The following is a 19,330-nucleotide window of genomic DNA, read 5'->3' on the forward strand; positions in this document are numbered from 1 at the left end:
ATTTTGCATGAATCATTGATCATGCAGAAACTTTGCAAAAAAAATGATTCTGACTCCAGAGTAAACGCAGTCTAGAATGATTGAACCAATTACTGTATCCGTTCGACCTGCTCCATCCTCCCACTTTGATATCAAAGGTAAAATAAGGGGACGAGGTTTGACAGTGTCGAAGCAGTGAAACCAAAAGCGACGCAGGTTTTCGGAGAGCTGGTAGATAAGAACTTCCAGTATTGCTGCCAACAGTAGAACATTCGCATGGAGTGCTGTAGCGATCATGTTGTGTACATTGTAGCACCAGTCGGGTTATTGTGGTGAGGTTTCGTAAAATTACGTATTTTCGCCACGAATTATCGAACTCCTTCGACCAACGATACCATGGGAAGGTGTTATTTCACTGGAATTCATACAGGGTGTTTGTTACTGGAAGTGTTACCTTCTATTTAGACAGACTAGTGTCCGTTACTGTTTCATTGCCCCTAAAATAGGTCCTTTTGAAACCTACGCCACAAAACGTCCGAAATTTGCTGTATCTTCCAAAAATCTCAAGGTCGAAACACGAATGGAAGTGAAACATCTTGGGAAAATGGTGAAATAGACAAAATGGGATAAGACCAAAAATAAGATGAATAGCGGAAAAATTTACAGGAAAACCTGTAAAAATGTAGGGTCATGACAGTTTCTAAAAAAAGAAAATAAAAAAATTTAAAAACTGATCTTAGAAAATCTTTTAAACTTTATTGTTCAAGAACAACTTTTCAATAATGACAAATTCTCAAATAAGACATCTTTTGTTTTGAAGAAGGTAGATTCTTCAAAGAAAGCGACTCTCTTCCGATGCTGAGTGTATGTGAGTTTATTTTTTAGGCCGTTGGCCGTGGATAAGTGGTAGAGCAATAGGTAGAAATAATGGAAAGGAGAATAATCGTCATAGAAAAAAATTTGTTCTGCATCACAGAAATCTGACACCTGGGAAGGTGTCAGGATATAATTGAAGAAGATGACCGGATGAAGAGAAGGTTCTACCGTTGAAGTCAACAATATTTTGTACAGTACAACAGAAAACTTCCTTACACCGAATAGGGCGAGAAATCCAGTGTCGTTTTCGATCTATACAATAAATCAATAATCGACCAAATGTTAAAAGTGGAACAGATTCTTTAGAAAACTCTTTAGTTTTCTGATTTCTTTCTGATTTTTTCTGAGTTTAATACTGATAATCACTGGATATTCGTGGATTTCGATACTTACACAGATTGACCAAGAACTGCTTAAGCGTTTCGACAGAAAAATTCTAAGGTTTAGAGGAATAGAGGAAGAATATCAGTTCTGAGTTATATAGAAATATTGAGAGGTCTAACGTTATAAAATTTCTTAAGGTAGCTCGTCTTACATAGAGCATGTAATAATACGAGAGGAAGATACGACAATCGGAAAAGTATTGGACTAAAGGTGATCGGTGTGACGACGAACCAGAAAAGAGCAAAAATTGGATACATGTACTACTTAGATGATGAAAAAAATCTATTGTAGTTAAAGTTGTTCTAAAGAAGCCTTTGATTCATAATGAGCTGCAACGCCACTGATGATGATGAGTTCGGTACATCATTTTCAGCAAATGTTCGATGAGGAAAATCGGATTTAGTAAGAAAATCTACTATCAGGTTATAACTTACCAAGAAAAAACATAACAACTTGGCAATTAGTCAGAGTGCTATCATAGATTAGCTGCCGATGTGAAACAATTCTTTTTAATTCGTGCCAATAGATATTTCACATTAAAACAGTAAGCCTATGATTATATTTACTGAAATGCTACTAAATATAGTTATTGTGATGTGTTTTTTTATTATAGCCAGATTATCGTGTAACCACTGGTGTGTAAAAATTCAAAACACTGTAAAAATGTTGCCATTTTAGTGTAAGTAAAAAATTTGTTTCGCTAGTACCTAACAAATTTGTAAGTATCAAAAAGCAAACTATAAGATACACATTCTAACAATAATATTTTCTACTATATATACTTTTTTTCAATATTAAAAGATGGCACAAAAAAGTCTTGTAAAACGAAAGAAAGAATCTGAGTTAATTTCACTTTTTATGGTATAATTGACATTAAAAAGAGCTTATATGATTTGTAATAGTTTGTGAAGGGAGGTTAGAACAAAAGCTATATAAAAATCACATAATAGTACACTGAGTTTGTAAAGTTACTGTAACAGTTAAGTAATAAAAATTGTTGTAAGTGTTCATGGCAGTACTAAGAGATTGGAAGTTACCCATTATTCTTTCATATATTGGGTAAAGGAAAGCTAAAACACAACTTAAAATAAAAATGTGAATACATAAGGCTTAAAATAATTAATGAAAAAAGTAAAGATCGTTATGTCTTATAAACTAAACATGAATATATAATTTTTCGTTTTGTGACAAAACGAGTAGTATTTTCGTTAAAGTAACTTAACAAACTTACATAAAATTGCACAAAAAAATATAGTACGTCCATTTTAGCACTTCGCTTTATTGGTTTAATTAGTTTACACATGTGCCATAGGTGTTTTCTGTACTTTTATTGCTCGTAATAATAAATAAATAAATGTTTTATTTAAAAATCCTTTATAGGTGTATAATTAAAAATACTCTTTCGGACTACATCACAAAACGTTTTTTGATTAAAAAGTCCATCATCAGTGTAATATTACCAGGGATACATGACACAGTATTACACTGATGATGGATTTGTTAGTCCGAAAACGTTCTGTGATGTAGTGCGAAGTAGTATTTTTGATTATATACCTTTTATAAAAGATTTTTAAATAAAACTTTTGTGATTCATTGTATACAGCCAACTACAGAAATATCATTTTCCTTGTGGAAATAAATAAATGTAATAAAATAGTGAGTCGACTTTGTTAAACGTGTTTTGGAAAGTCAAGAATAAGATTTTCCCGATGTTAACAGCAGATAACGGGTTAGCGGGTAGGAACTCCTTTGGAGTCCCTTGGATTCTATTAGATAGTCCTATCAGGGAAAGTGAATCAATCCCTGCCCTCCGCAGATTCTAGGAGCTTCTTGACCCGGGAAGAGTCCCTTATCCAGGGTCACGGATGAAGTCCAGAACGGCATCCAAGGTGTCGAAGAATATTTTCGGTACGGCGAAGATGGCTGAGTTGGCAAACCCTGATTTTAGGGATAGTATAAGATCACAAACCTAGAAGCGTCTGACCCGGAGCGATCGACATCAAACAGCGTCGGTACTCACAATGAGCGGCTGAATTAAAAACTCACCTACCCGCCTTGCCAGCGTGGTGTTTTAGGGCAAATACCTCCTAACAAAATGTCAGATTTTAAAACAAAAACGGATGTATCTCAGGTGAGTATAGCGGGAAATCGAAAGTCTCACACTGATTTATCAGTCTGTCCCAAGGATTCTGGGGGGGACAAAAAACTGACGACGCGAAAGACGAAAAAACCTTTAACACTCTTTGCCAGAACATTATTATCTGAAGAAAAAGTCACCGAAATGGAAATCGAGATGTCAAAAGTAAAATGGGATATCACTGGAGTCAGTGAAGTAAGACGACATGGAGAAAACCTGACAACACTAAAATCAGGGCATATATTTTACAGTATAGGTAGTGAAAACCGAATCAATCGGGGGAGTCGGTTTCTTTATACACAAAAGACTTAGCCGATAACATAGTAATTACAAGAAGCATATCCACACGAGTTGCCTATTTAATTGTAAAACTAAACCGAAGGTATAAAATAAAGATTATTCATGTATATGCTTCAACAACGGAGCATCCGGATGAGCAGATTGAAGAATTCTACGATGATATCTCAACGGCACTGAAAGAAACACCATGCGATATGAGACATCGTTGCCAGATTTAATAATTTCTTAATCCCATTACCAAATAATCTCACGGTTATGGGAAGGTCACGTGGTCGATAAACCTCGTCCATTAGAAAGAAGTGCAAGGACTGTTCGTATATTTTTTCTCTGTTGCACTTGAGGAACGGGTTTAGATTACAGCGCGCAGTCTAGTTATTATGTCCATGCTGAAGAATTGATACTGTTTATGTATATATTATTGGTTATGTATTTAACGTATTATAAAACAAGAGAATTAGCACGAAACCGGACATTAGAATTGAAAATTTATATTATATAACCAAAGTAGGCATTTTCCTGGATATTAGTAAGTGAATATATAAACTTACAGAACAGAGTAGAATGTTCTTATAAAGAGCTTAACATTACAATGTGAAAAATGGGGAAAATTATTTTTATATCACCGACATCCTTTATAATTTATGATATCAAATTAGACAACGTGTAAACATACAATCAAATTGCAGTAAACTAAATCATTCCATGGTAATTTAAAAAAATTCTTTGTGCAACTAAATGTATATCGTAAATTTAAACTACTATTCTTAAAATATTCCCGTTTTTTGAAATTCTTTAATAAAATTCATAATATTCTCATAATGTATTTAAAAATCAGCCTTACGACTCACAAAATGCACTTATAGTAGTTTAAATTATTACAGCTAATATAAAATATAATAAAATATTAAAATAAAAAACATTAAATCAATAAATAAAATCGTACACATAACATTTTATCTTCATTGGTGTAAATTCAGTACATTTTTTATTATTTACTAGTTTCTATTTTTTTCATATAAAAAAAGTGAAATAGCTACCTTGCAAACAATACTGATAAATAAAAAAAGCCAAACAGTATCACCGGGAGATTCGTTTTTGAGTATTTTAGAAAATATAACTTGATTTTTTGATAATTTTTTTTGTTTCACAACCAATACGTGAAACAACATTTTTTTTTGTATAGACCCAGAGCAGTTATAAAAGTATCGCAACCACTTATCACGTGATATACCGTCCAATAAGTATGCTGCCAATTACTTCTAAGATGTCCAAGAAAATATTGGTGGATAAGTTAAAGTTTAAACAGAAAACACACTCATAAATCCAGATTGATTTGGGTTTCGTTACAACACGGTACTATTGAGCAAATTTGTAAGCAGTCAATCAATACGTTTAGAAAGACGCTTTTAACAAAAATCGTTTTTGTTCTGCGACTTCTATTAATAACACATAACCGTTTGAAAGTATCCGAAAGTATCCGACAGGGCAGAATGGAAGAACATTGTTAAGCAGGCCAAGACTCACAAAGGGTTGTAGCGCCATTAGAAGAAGAAGACATAACCGTTTGACACAGTATGTCGTATTGGAATGTTTTATAAATAAAAAAGATACCCCTATATCCTACCTTCTGCCTCACGAATCTTATCTAACCAATAGAATATTCGTTATCAGCAAAAGCAATGAATACTCTTCGTCGAATCCTATAAAATCAGGAATACCACTAGGAAAAGAAGTTGGAACAATTCTGTAGTTACTTTCTATTACTAAAATGGTTGTGATGGTAACTTGGTGAGAGATGATGAGATGGCGAGTCGCCCTTTTTCATATAATGTTCGGCGGAGATCGTTCTCGGTGATGAAGTACGACGCTTTAGTACTAAATCGTAATTGAAACAACACGTTCTTGAACATTTGGTGTTTTGTTAGTAAATAAAGAATATTTCGAAGGATTTAAAATTCATTTGGACTTTTCTAAAATTTATTTCTTCCCAGAAAACCACCAGGGACAGTATTACTCATATTATATGGTCACAGTTCTCATTGAAATTTAATTGAGTTATTAGAATTTGTAGAAGAACACAATATTATTTTACTAGTTTGGTCAAAAGCAGCAACTGTAAGCAATGGGATCTCCGCATTTCGCTCCATCGGTATTGTACCATTTAACCCTCACATCATTCCAGACTATGCGTTTTAATAGATGTTCAGTCGCAGGCGGATAATCCTCAATCAGGCTTGTCTTATCAGGTACCTACCAGAGCTGTTGCAAATATTTCCCAACCAGGCCCTTCTCATCAGGCACCTACCAAAAAGGTTGCAAATAATTCACAACAAACCTCTTCTCATCAGGCACTTACTAAAAATATTTTTCCTGAACCTGGAACATCAAATATCGCTTTATCTGACTCACTACAATCGGATAGACCCAAGACTTGCAGTGATCCGCTAGTTTCGACTCACCCAAATGATGACATTACACCAGGAAAAATATTGGAAAAAATGTCTCCAGTACCCCCCCTCACTCGCGTTGAAGCGATTAGCAAAAGGTAAAGAAATTTAGCTTCGGTTTTTAATTGTAAGAGCAATATAAAAAATCTAAAGGAAAAGTTCAACAGAAACGCAAGAAGATACGAGAAAGCAAACAGTAAGCAACCAAGAAAGAAGTCAAAAACTTAAGTTAAAACAACGAAACTAGATATGTCTGACACGTCAGATGGGAAAAGTGAGCCAGAACTGGATGATGACGATGTTGATGAAGTTGAAGAAAACGATAATATACTAAAAAAGTTGTTGTGGATAAAGTGTCCTCGGTGTCAGTTGTTGTTGGTTACATGAAGACTGTATGAGATACGGAAAGAATTGTGATATGTGTAGAAAATTCTTACTTAAACACAAACAAATATAATGCCATTCATATTTTTTAATTCACTATCTCACCCATATATTACTCACCAACTAACCCACAGTAGTATGGGTGAGATGGTGATACATAAAATATTTTTGTTGTGTAATATAATTTTTTGAGAATCAAATATTGTTTCATGTTGAAGACTCCGTTTCACTATATTAAGAGACGATGTCGTTGCATGTTCAGTTTTCTTAATAAATGTGATTACAAAAACAATCTCTCCCCAAGTTACCCTATTGAATAAAACAACTAGGAATGAGTCTTAAACGGAAAAATGACTGTCAAAATTGTAACATAAAAGCGAATGAAATAAAATCCGCCCATGGAAATCCAACTAGACACAAGACTGAGGAATTACAACACAGAGTAAGTGGAGAACATAAAAATCTAACTAGAACTTCTCAACCTCGAAGATGTTCATAGAAAATAAATTTTTGATACACAAACCCATTGTAAAACACTGTGGAACTGGTTCCACTAAGATTGTAGAGTTTCATCTAGCCCTTTTGCTATTATTTTTGTTAGCGCTGTACCAAGATGTGACTACACTATCTCGTAGACTGTACGTCTAAGTAAGCCGTACTTAAGTTCCCATGTCATTAATTTTGTCTCGGTGTGATTAGGTATAGGTAAAAAGTATGTAATTTTTAAGTATTCAGTAGCCGGCTCATCATGAAAATTGTTTCAAATCCATAGAAATGAATGTAATAATGGCTTTAAAAAGTATGCCTTCTACATAATGGAACACTTTTCTCCAAAAAATGATATTGAGCTTCTAGAAACATTGTTGCCACTTTTTATGTGATTTATACCACATATTTGGAAGAAATAACAATATGTCTTTTTTTGAGGTGCGCGAAATGACGTATTTTCATCCGACACCTTCAACCAGCGAAACGATTGGAAACTCGGCATTCATTCAATGGCATGTATATGAGGTAATGGTTGGTGTTATCGAAAATTCAAAAATACTTAAGATAAGCAGTTTTTGAACAATCTGAAAACATGTTTCTCTTCTATATAATTATTTAATAGTAATATTGTATAATAATGGTATTATTATTATTTCAAAAGCTTGTACGGTACTTTTATAACCATCTAGTGTCTATAGAGTTTCGTTGTAGGAAACTATTATTTAAACATAGAAAATCGATTACTGTAGATATAAAAATTACTTAAAAAATATTTGTAATTTGTAAAGGTTGTCATAAGTTGAGTTGATTCCTGAAAGCTACAGGGCCGTTAATTGCAGCAATAAATTACTACATGAAAACATCAGAGATTTTAAAATTGAACAAAATTTATAGTTACAATTTGACAGTGCTACACAAAGAAAATATTACATTTTTCATTTTGTATGTTAAGTAATGACTTCTTGTAATAAACAAAAAATAAGTAAATAACTAGATACTGATTAAATATTATTTACTATATTTTAGACAATGCTCTATTTTAATACAATCATACGAAAGAACAGACGAATGTTTAATAACTAGGAATGAAGCAAGCTCCAAAATTAGCTATCAGTGTATGAAAACTGACCACTGTATTCACATGCAAAAATTGTACGCAGTTCATCTAAACATTAAAAAATTGTTGTATTTAATGCGTATGCCAGCCACGCGCTGAGTTATAGTTTCGTTAACTGATACAGAAAACCTATATAGAAAAGGAATATCACTCTCACAAAGGCACAGAAACATTATCCTCACAGTACAATAAAAAAAAGATAGTACCGCGGTACCTAGGAGGAAGAATACTTATGGATAGAGGTGAGCAGTTAGAAAAACAAACCACAGCCAAGCTCCTGTCGACCATATAAAGGTAAACGATTGTTTTCCACGTGCTGAGCTATCGTTTCGTTAACTGGTACAGAAAAACTTTATAGAAAAGGAATATCACTCTCACAAAGGCACAGGAGCATTATCCTCACAGTACAATAAAAAGAAAGATAGTACTGCGGTACCTAGGAGGAAGAATACTTCTATGGAATACACTATGGATATAGGTGAGCAGTTAGGAAAACAAAGGACAACCAAGTTCCTATCGACAATATAGATGTAAACGATTGTTTTCCATCAGGAAAATTGTTTGTTGGAACAGAGTTTCCTATGGGAGTCAGAATCGAGTAATTGTAACAAAAGAACTAGATACGAGCAATGTCTCAATGTCTAGAAACGAATCAACATCTTACAGAGGGTTGTCAGGTATTTGTTGCAACTGATTCTAAGGAACGGCAAAACTCAGCAGCAAATAGACTTTATTAAGAACTTGCCAACAAATGGGTTCTTCTCCAAACGAAACATTTCACATATTATAAATATATCCCTCATACTATGCTTGAGAATGACAACTATAAGTTCTATTGGGACCGTGGCGCTTATATCTGTGTTAAATACTAAAAAACTGGCAGCTAAACTGAAATGGAAATGGGCTGGACATAACGAACGTCTTACGGATGGCCGATGGAATAAAGAAATCGGGAATTGGCGGCCATATGAAGCCAAAAGACCACGAGGAAGACCGCAAATGCGATGGAGCGACGATATTAAAAGAACTGCAGGGCCAATGTGGAAACATCTTACAAACAACAAAGATGAATGGCGAGAATTAGGAGAGGCCTATATTCGGCAATCCGAATAGAGGAAAGGGCTTAAAAAAATGTCATTACACACAAGGGGATCAAACCAATTATAGTACTAATAAAAACCACTATATAAAACTCAGGACTTTAATATCCTTTATCCCTCAATAATTTTATCGCCAACATATTATAAGCTAAATCGAAATGTGATGGGCAGACGACATATAAAAAAAATGCATTCCCGTGGTGGACGAATGGCCCGAGCAAAAAACAGCAGAGACTGGGAAGAAATAATGGAAGCAAACTTGGTCACATGAAGCTGAAATGGATAAATGTAATCGAAATGTATTTTAAATACTTCGTAGCTTTGCTATCATGTTTGGATATGAAATGGTAGTTAATATTATGAAACAAGGACAAATTTTATTAGATTTTGGGAGTTTTTAATAAATGTTATTGCTTTGCAATTTTTTTTCGTACAATCATTTCTACTAAAGACTAAAGATAGCTTTACATCTAGGCCATGCAAGTCTCATGCTATGCAAGTTCGTCTTGTATGGCATATATCTTTCCTAGCCTGATATATTTACATCAGAGCTATCTTTGTGCAATTTTTGGATACCACTTTCACTGTTGCCAACAGAAGAAATATATCAAAACATTAACTTTAGATATTTCACTTGGAAATTTCAGTCCAGCATTAATAAACAAATTTAAATCACAAATAACATTTAAACTTACACAATAAGGTTAAGTTTTATTCTAAAATATAAATTTTGTTATATTGGCAACATGAATTTTGACGATAAATTGTATCAAAATAGAACACATTCTAATTTTTCGTCATAGCTCCATGGCTTGCATAGTGTGAAAATTGCATAATGTAAAGTCGTCTTAATGACAATTCAGTTCAGAAATAATCGCAAAATTTATATAATATAAATAATATCCGCCTATTTACTTATACATGACATGTGTCACCATACAGTGGATTCCTCAGATCCTCTTCACCACACTGAAGAAACCCCAGTGTGTTAAAACAAGTCATGCAAATAAAGTGGAATTTTCAAAAAATATGGTTTTAATTTATTTACTTTATATCATGGATTTCCATCAAGTAAAAGTCTTCTCAGTTATATTCCAAGAATTTGACAATTTTATCACATGCTATAAACAAAAATAATTAACCATAGCATTCGTTAAAGATATCATCTTTACCAAATACTTTAATTAAGGTGGGTACATAAGATATTATCTTTGTGTAGAAAGTCAATTTTTTTTTAAAGATTCCAAGCAACATCTACATAAAATTAATAGTTAATTGATAATGTATGAGACTGCTAAATTTAAAACGAAATAAAAAATATATTCAACACTTTTCCTGAGGACAAAAAACAGTAGGACAATGAATTTGTTTAATATTATGAATTTACCCTGTTAAGTCTTAAAATTCGGCATATTTTGAAAGTTAATGTTTGTAGAGAATACGGAACGTACACAATATATCATTATCTCCATTACGGAGTAGGTAGCAGGAAGAACTGTATCATATAATGTTATAAAAATGAAGACGTAAATAAAAAATGAGATTCTTTTAATCACTTGTAATTGGTTTCTATGAAACTGAATTATTAAACCTTCTAAAAACTTAATTTGTGTTATAAAACAGATGTTGCCTGAGTATTAAAATAACCAAAAAAATTAGTTTTGCAACATTAGAACAAAATATTGAATAAAAGTCAAAGGTTACATAACCAAACATTTACGTTGACGCCTTTTTTGTGGTTCGGGTCGTAGCACTGCTCTTACCGCTTCATCAAAAACTTGTTTGAGACCCCTTTGAGTTAAAGCTGAACATTCCATATATTTAACAGCTCTGATTTTATTTGCCAACTTTTGACCTTGTTCTCGTTTTATGGGACTCAGACCTTGATCTGCAAGGGAGTTTAGGGTTTCCCTATCGTCTCTTAAATCTATTTTCGTACCTTAAATGGACAAATTCGGTTTTAATAAGTATATTAAAGTAAGAACGAAATATTACAGTGAGCGGAATATCGTGTATTTAAGACCTATAGTTTTTAGTAATGCTGGTTATTTTTTGCAGAAAAATTTTATAAAATTTTAAATCAATCAGTATTAAAAATACCCAAGTTTTTTATAAAATATTTTAAATAAGAAATAATAATTTCCATAGATTATTCGGACAGGAAGGTCAACAATCGATGAGCTCTTCAATGTAAAACAAATTCTAAATAAATTTTAAAAACCCAATGTTCAAGTTTACATTATCTTTGTTGATTTTAAACGGGCCTATGACTCACTTGACCATAATATAACACCACATAATAAGCTTACTGAAAGCTTTTACACAGTGTGTCAATTTTAAAACTTACAATGGGCTATATCTCATGAGCAAAAGCTGATATCGAAAAATGCTTGAAACCGTTTCTAGGATAGTAAGGGAGAACTAGAATGACATGAAAGAGAACTCATCCCCATCAACCCCCTAGGGCCCACCCACCACAACCAAAAAATGTAAATTGCAAACCGCTACTTGTGATACATCATTGAAAAGACTATAAAAAATGCTATCCAATGGTATAAATAATAATTATACAGGGTAAAGCAATAATTGTGTATAATTATCTGTAGTCACCCTGTATAATTATTATTTATACCATTGGATAGCATTTTTAATGATGTATCAAAAGTCTTCTTCTTCTTATAGTGCCGTGCACCTATAGTGCGTTGGTGAATTATCTTAAGGCCAGACGTCTGTCTTTTGCGGCATGCAAAAGATCGTCAGTGTTATTTATGCATGCCCAAGTTCCGTAGCCACGACATTTGTTTGCGACCTACTCCTCTCTTGCCTTCAATCTGTCCTTGGATGATTAGTTGAGAGATTGCGTATTTTTTCCCTCTCAGAATATGGCCGAGGTATCTAATTTTTCGTACCTTGATCAAATTGAGTAGTTCTCTCTCAGTATTTGCCTTTCTTAAGACTTCCTCGTTTCTCACCCTATCTGTCCATGGTATTCGTAACATTATTCGCAACTCCACATTTCGAAGGCCTCCAACTTATTAATGGAAGGTACTCTTAACGTCCATGTTTCCATGCCGTATAACAATATGGACCATACATAGCATTTAACCATCCTGTAGCGGAGATTGAAGGAAATATTGCGGTTACATAGTAGCAGTTTAAATTTGATAAAAGCTCGTCTTGCTTGTTCAGTACGGCATTTTATTTCTTGTTGAGGATCCCATTGGTCATTCATCATCATTCCCAAGTATTTAAATGTTTTCACTTGATCGATTGGAGCATTATCTACTTGCAGTTGTATTCTTAAAAGTGCGTTTTTTCTTATTGCCATGCATTTAGTTTTTCCAGCATTTATCTTCAAGCCATATATTTTTCTTACAGTGTTTATTCTATTTAAAATCAACTGCATATCATGTTCGTTGTCTGTTATTATCGCGGTGTCGTCGGCGTAACGAATGTTATTTATCGGGAACCCGTTTACCTTTATTCCACACTCAGAGCCTTCCAAAGCCTCTGTAAAAATGTTCTCCACATAGAGATTGAAGAGCATAGGAGACAAAATACACCCCTGTCGCACCCCCCTGAAAATTTCAAATTCTTCTGTGTTGGTTGATTTGTTCAGTCTCACTCGTGCTTTTTGATTCCAATAGAAATTCTGGATAACTCTTATATCTTTCTCGTCAATGTTGTGTTGTGTAGCATTTTTATCATTGCGTCATGTTTTACGGTGTCAAACGCTTTTTCATAATCGAGGAATGTTATGACTATATCCTTTCGTTGATCCATGCAGTTTTGTACAAGCGTATTCAAGCAGAAAGCTGCTTCACGTGTACCGAGTCCACTCTTGAAACCAAATTGTGTCTCACCGCTTAGATCTTCCAGCTTTCTGAACATTCTTTTCTGAACACCTTAAGCAAATGGCTCATTAAACTTATCAGTCTGATAAGTATCACAAGTAGGGGTTTGCAATTTAAACTTTTTTGGTTGTGGTGTGTGGAGCCTATGGGGTTGATGGGAGTGAGTTCTCTTTTATATCATTTTAGTTCCCACTTACTATCCTAGAAACGGTTTCAAGCATTTTTCGATATCAGCAGCTCTAAATAATGATGCATACAGTATAAATAAGTAGAAATATGTATTCCATGAAACACATACCCAGCAGCCACTGAAATTAAACGCATGGGCAGAAATTTATGTGGATTGTATTGTTGGGCCATTCTTTTTGAACAAGAGAATGCAAACAAAAAGAAAGCAACAAAATTTGAACGGGGAAGAATAATATCTAGAATTATTAGAGGACACAGTTGATCCCATTTTGACAGATAGGTATAATCAAAAATAATAACAGGTACTCAGAAAATGATTTATTTTTCCACCAAGATGGTGCGCCTTCGCATTATCGTATAAACGTAAGGCGATCCCTTATTGAACGATTTCCTAGGCAATGGACTGGATGAAGAGGTTTTATTGAACGGCCAGCAAGATCCCCGATAAAATCCCCTGGGCTTCTTCCTACAGAGTTATTTAAAACGCTAAATGCATAATACTGCTCCCGCTTCATTGGAAGAATTAAGATGATGAATAGCGCATGAATGTACTGTAATGTTCATCATAATTTCGAATAGCGACTTAGAATTGTATGGGCGTTGGTGGATTTCTTTTTGTACAATTAATTAAATAATTAAGTTGAGTTTTGGGGAACCTGACGTCGTAAAATGTATTAAATTAGCACTCCTTCGATGGATAGGACATGTAATTAGGCGAGATGAAGATGCAACGATCAGAAAAATTTTCGACCGAAGAGGACCAGTGGGAAGACGAGCCAGAGGAAGACCAAAACTTAGGTATCAAGATAACATAGAGGATGATCTGAAATCCATCGGAGTTAAAGCATGGAGAAGAGTTGCCAGAGACAGGGGCGAATGGAAGATTGTTCTGAAGAAGGCTTTGGCTCATAACGAGCTGTAATGCCACTGATGATGATGATGATAATTAAATAATTATAGCTGATGAGTAAACTGTTTTGAATTATGAATTTATTAATATAAGTTAATATAAGTTATAGTTCATTTTATTTATGTTATATTTAATAAAATTTCCAATTAATGTTGCAAATTCCGTTAAGTAGTTTAATGTAGTTTTTAACGTAACGGGAAAATTTTGAAATTGACACTAGCAAAATGTTACATTGGGTTTTTAAGAGTAGCAAAACGTTACGTTGGGTTTTTAAGAGTAGCAAAACGTTACGATGGGTTTTTAAGAGGTGCAACACTTTCAATAAACTGATGCTTTTTCAGTTATATGATGAGAATATGGAATAAAATTATGGATGGCTGAATTCATCAGCGAAATATCTGTCAATATGTGTCGCACATGTAATATTATCTATTTAAAATTAAATGTTGCCAAATTATATAAATGTGGTACTGTAAGGGAGGGGCTGACAACTGGCATCTATATTGTTGGAAGATGTCCGCTTTGGAATAAAAATCGACCTTTTTAGAATTCCTCCACTGTTTTAAAGATATTCTGCTAGTATTATAAAAAATAAACTTACCAACTAATATCATAGGTGCATCTGGACAGTGATGTTTAATTTCTGGGTACCATTTAGAGGTAACATTTTCAAAAGATGAAGGAGAGGCTACACTAAAACATATCAAAAAGACATCTGTTTGGGGATAAGATAAAGGGCGTAATCTATCATAGTCTTCTTGTCCCGCTGTGTCCCAAAGTCCTAAACTAACTGAAATTCCATCTACTACCATTGGGGCGGAATAATTGTCAAACCTGCGAAAATATTTTATTTTACAAATATAATTTCATTTTTTATTACGCAAGGATCAGCATAAGTCAGTTAACGATGTACAGTGCAGTCCAAAAAGAGTATGAAAAGCTGATATGACTTGCTGAATAGGTATGATGAGACACAAGAAGTGCAGTATTTGTTAATTTATGATAGTCAATCACTGTGCTTATGTCTCCATGCAACCTCAATCACTATAAAGTATACTAAAAGGGACTGATCTGTCTCTTGACTTTTACCTGCCTTATCAGGCGAATTACTATTACTTTCCTATGGAAGAGATGGTGTACAGACTAAACAAGGAGTTCCAATAAACTGGTTCCATATTAGATGTGCCACATAGTGATTGCAAATGCAATTCATTCTTCAACTGTTAGTAATCTTCAACAAATAAGTGTGGGTTGAAATTCACATCAGTGAATTCACATTTTCTTCTTGGTACATATTTCTTTGAGGGTACCACAAATGAGGACAATTATCAGGTCTTAATCGATTTGGTCTCTTCCACACTTCAACCTAAAAGATCTTTTGTGTATACTCCATATCTATATTTAAGCTTTCAAATAGGTTTTAGCACCGCTGTCAAGACCATTTGGTCCAGGCTTTAATTCAATAGGTACTTAACCATTTTGCTCCATACGCCGCTTATGTTTGCTAACTGGATCTTTTTCGGTCCTATCTGAGCTTCATCCTTTTCATCTTCAGAATTCTGGCCTATAATGGGATCCAGTTCCCTGGTTTCCCAACTACTAAAACTTTTATTTGTTTCTGGTCCAATTCTGTGCCACAAGAAGCAAGGAAATGAATGGACACTATCTACAGAGCCCCAGAACCTGGGAGAAGGCTAATGAAGCCTTAAACTAACCTCACAGGTTTCCCTGAGAGTTCTCAAAAATAAAATTTTTGTCATGTCATAACTTGATTTTGAAACTTTAAAAAAAAATAAATGAAAAAGAGGAATTTAATGCTAGCAGCATCAGAATTCTTTAAAAAAAACCTAGTCTGTCATGTATAAGGCACATCATTTCTGCATTGAGGAAGGTGATTGTAGTCTGAACATAAAATGTCTTTAATTATCAATTATGTACCTAAGTAAATCAATAAAATGTGAATTTAAACTGTCATTACTTTGGTACCTAAATAAATACAATAAAATATATTCCTACATACTGTACTTTTCGTTTCATTTGATCTGCAAATTAGTTAACTGACTTATGCTAAAACTCAAAAGAACTAGAAGCACTAAAAATTAATTTTCCATTTTAGGACATAATATATATACTCAGCAACAATGTATATGGAAATTGTATAACACTTTTAATAATGGAACTATCAAAAAAGTAACCTATTTAATACCAAAACTAATTCTGTTCAATACAAATCTGCACTTTGACTTTGAAAATTAAGTGATCAATAGAAACTGTAAATATAAAACTGAGTTTTACAGGTTTAAAAACAATTTTGATGCATAAATTATTAAATGTTATCAGTTTGTAGATTTTCTTCTTGTATGTTGTAGATTTCAGTCCTGTTAATTCTGATGTTACTCTTAATCGGAACTGTTTATTGTTGCAATTGATGTTTCTCATGTTTTTCAAAATTGTTAATGTTTGATAAATATTCTACTACTGAATACTGATTTTCAGAAGCTTAATAATCATAAATTGTTAAAATAAGCAAAATTCCTTTTGGCAAGTGTTGAAACTCTGTGTAATATTGTAGCTCCCCATACCAGTAATACCAAGTTTTGATGAAAAGACCAAAATGACATCATAAAGTGGTACAAATTGATACTAGTGAGTGTTTATTACAATCATGAGTTTTCATGTGCTTTTTTTCCACTGTTTTAACGATCTAGTAGTGATAAATTGAACTAAAAGTAAATATTACAATGTTATTATAAGATGTCCTACTGATTTCCATTTTGTTGCAAAAGTTTCTTGTCAAATTGTTGAAAATATCTATTAGAGGATAGATTTTCAGTTTGTTAATGACGTAAATTAACCTTAATGGTGTCAAGGACTATTTCCACACATGTCAATTTAGAATTTTGAAATAAATGTTTCCTCAATAGGATATGACTATATTCGGAACTCCATTGATATTGGCAAAGATTTTTATGATTAAAAAAGTGGCATATATATGTACCGATGTCCATTTGGTCATGTAATATTAAGTGGTATGTATATGTACTACTAAATGTTCAAGTCTTAAAATTCTTTAGGTACTTTTTTAACTTTAAGTGCAACTGTAGTAGTTAATGCTTCAAATAATAATAAAACATATTTAATAGTTTAAAGTTCCAGTTGTCTGAACATTTTTATTCTTTGCAGATAGAATGCAAACATCATTATAATTTAGAAACTCCTCAGCAGTATGAAGATTTTCATTTTGAAACAGAATTTTTAGCATAACCAGGTTTGCTAAGTTTGACATTCAACATCCTCCTGGCATATTTTTAAATGTAATGACAAATATTTTTTTGACATGTACAGTAGATCAGTCTAATTTTTAGGCTGGTCAAACTTCACTTGACTCAACTAGGTTTTTTTGTACCAAGTCATCCTTTTATATTTTTTGTAAAGGCTTTTTTTCTAATCCTACCTTATTATTGATGAAGTTCACTGGAGCCATAACATTGTTTATAAGAAAAATGTGATATAGATCCATCCGTTTGCTGTTAAAAACCTTATCCAAATTAAGTTTTTTGAAAACATATTCTATGTTCAATAGTATGTGTCTACCATAGGATGTGACATTAAGAAAAATACTGTAAAGGAGATAACTAACTACTGCCAAAGATATTCTCAGAGATTGAGGGAACATCTTCATATTCTAGCTCAGAATTTGATGATATTTCAGACAGATAGCAGCTGCTTAAGTAAAATAATCAAACTGACTTGATGACAAGATTCTAGCCAAAGTTATCCTCAAGTAATTGCTCTATATTCCCTTTGAATTAGTTTATACCTTAGATATTGTAACTGGTATAATTCTGATTGTAAATAAAATGTGAAGTTATAAAAAAATTATTTCATCAATACTGTTAATGGTTTCTTTGATTATAACCTTAAGATTCTTCAGATAGTCCAAATGATTTGCTTGTTATATTGGTAACGTTCAACCACATCCCTGTAACTATATCTCAGTTGGTTATCTGAAATCAACTGTAATTTATTAAAAATGGATAAATAATTCTATATCATAATGTGAGTCCAATATTTTAATAGCTATATTGGCAAAATCTCCATCATAGCAAAAATTTAATAGATAGATTCTATTTTAATAGTGGAAAACCAGTTTAAAACTTATTGAATTAAATTTTAACAGATTTAGCTTAAGAATATTATATTCATAATAACAAGTCATTTTAGCTCATTTTGAATATCATATGTAGTAAATTGGATGTTATTTTAAACTATCCCTAGATTCTGATATGTATAGTTTTAAAAATTTATGACTTTTTTCACAAAAGAAAAACCATTTAAGCTGTAATTAATCTTTTGCTAATTCCAACTGTTCAATTTCGCGTTAGAAGCAAACATTTGTTATTGAGCCCTAACCCAACCCCAGATTACCTAATATAAGTATAAGGTGTAAAAAGTGGAGGTGTTACTCACACAGTGGGTACATATTCGCCTGGAAAACTGTCTGTTGTATAAGATATGAGCATGCAGGTTTTTCCAACCGTTCCATCTCCGACTACTACACATTTAATGGGCCGGCCTGATGACATATTTATTGTATTTTTCTAAAATGAAAAATGACAATGACCAATTCTTAACATAACCTATTAATATATAATTATGCTGATAATATTACCTTATAAATTGTTCTATAGGTGAAAAAATACAACTGTGAACTTTATAAAATAGTTACTCTACTTTTTTTACATAAATGCTTTTTTCTTATAAAATAGGTTTATTTCTCCACAACAAAAATACTTATCACTTTTCTGCCATTGCACTTTTATAGAGTTGCTGTCAAAGTCAAAGTTAGTTACTTTAGAATGGAATATTTTCGAACAACTATGTAGTAACTGTTCTTTTTACCTGTTATTTTATTTGAACCGAAAAAGTTATTCAATTATTGTTTATATTTTCATTCGCATATTTTATTATTATTTTCTTGAACCTTGTTATTCTCACCACTTGATACCTGGAATTGTTTATCCTTCTCTCGAACATTCTTATTTTTTGAAATTAGTCAAAATGTACTTCACATTTCAATTTAAATTTAGATATCAGTCAAGCAATATGTTTCATCTCTATATTTGCAGTATTGTCAAAAACTTTCAAATATTTACAATTTATT

The 19,330-nt window shown here is 32.8% G+C and overlaps 1 protein-coding gene across 1 annotated transcript; it reads right to left on the reverse strand.

Annotated features, from left to right (window-relative positions):
* Window positions 1-234: 234 nt before the first annotated feature.
* Mtl (Rac family small GTPase Mtl) lies at window positions 235-19,013 on the reverse strand. The gene is made up of 4 exons (XM_072523897.1): window positions 18,839-19,013; window positions 18,637-18,767; window positions 14,768-15,000; window positions 235-11,152 (listed from the first exon to the last, which is right to left on the reverse strand). Exons 2-4 carry the CDS (start codon window positions 18,750-18,752, stop codon window positions 10,914-10,916), a joined length of 588 nt encoding a protein of 195 aa, XP_072379998.1. The 5' UTR covers window positions 18,753-18,767; window positions 18,839-19,013; the 3' UTR covers window positions 235-10,913.
* Between the last annotated feature and the right edge of the window lie 317 nt (window positions 19,014-19,330).

Source organism: Diabrotica undecimpunctata, chromosome 2 (genome assembly GCF_040954645.1).
Source record: "Diabrotica undecimpunctata isolate CICGRU chromosome 2, icDiaUnde3, whole genome shotgun sequence".
NCBI classification, from domain to species: Eukaryota; Metazoa; Arthropoda; class Insecta; order Coleoptera; family Chrysomelidae; genus Diabrotica; species Diabrotica undecimpunctata.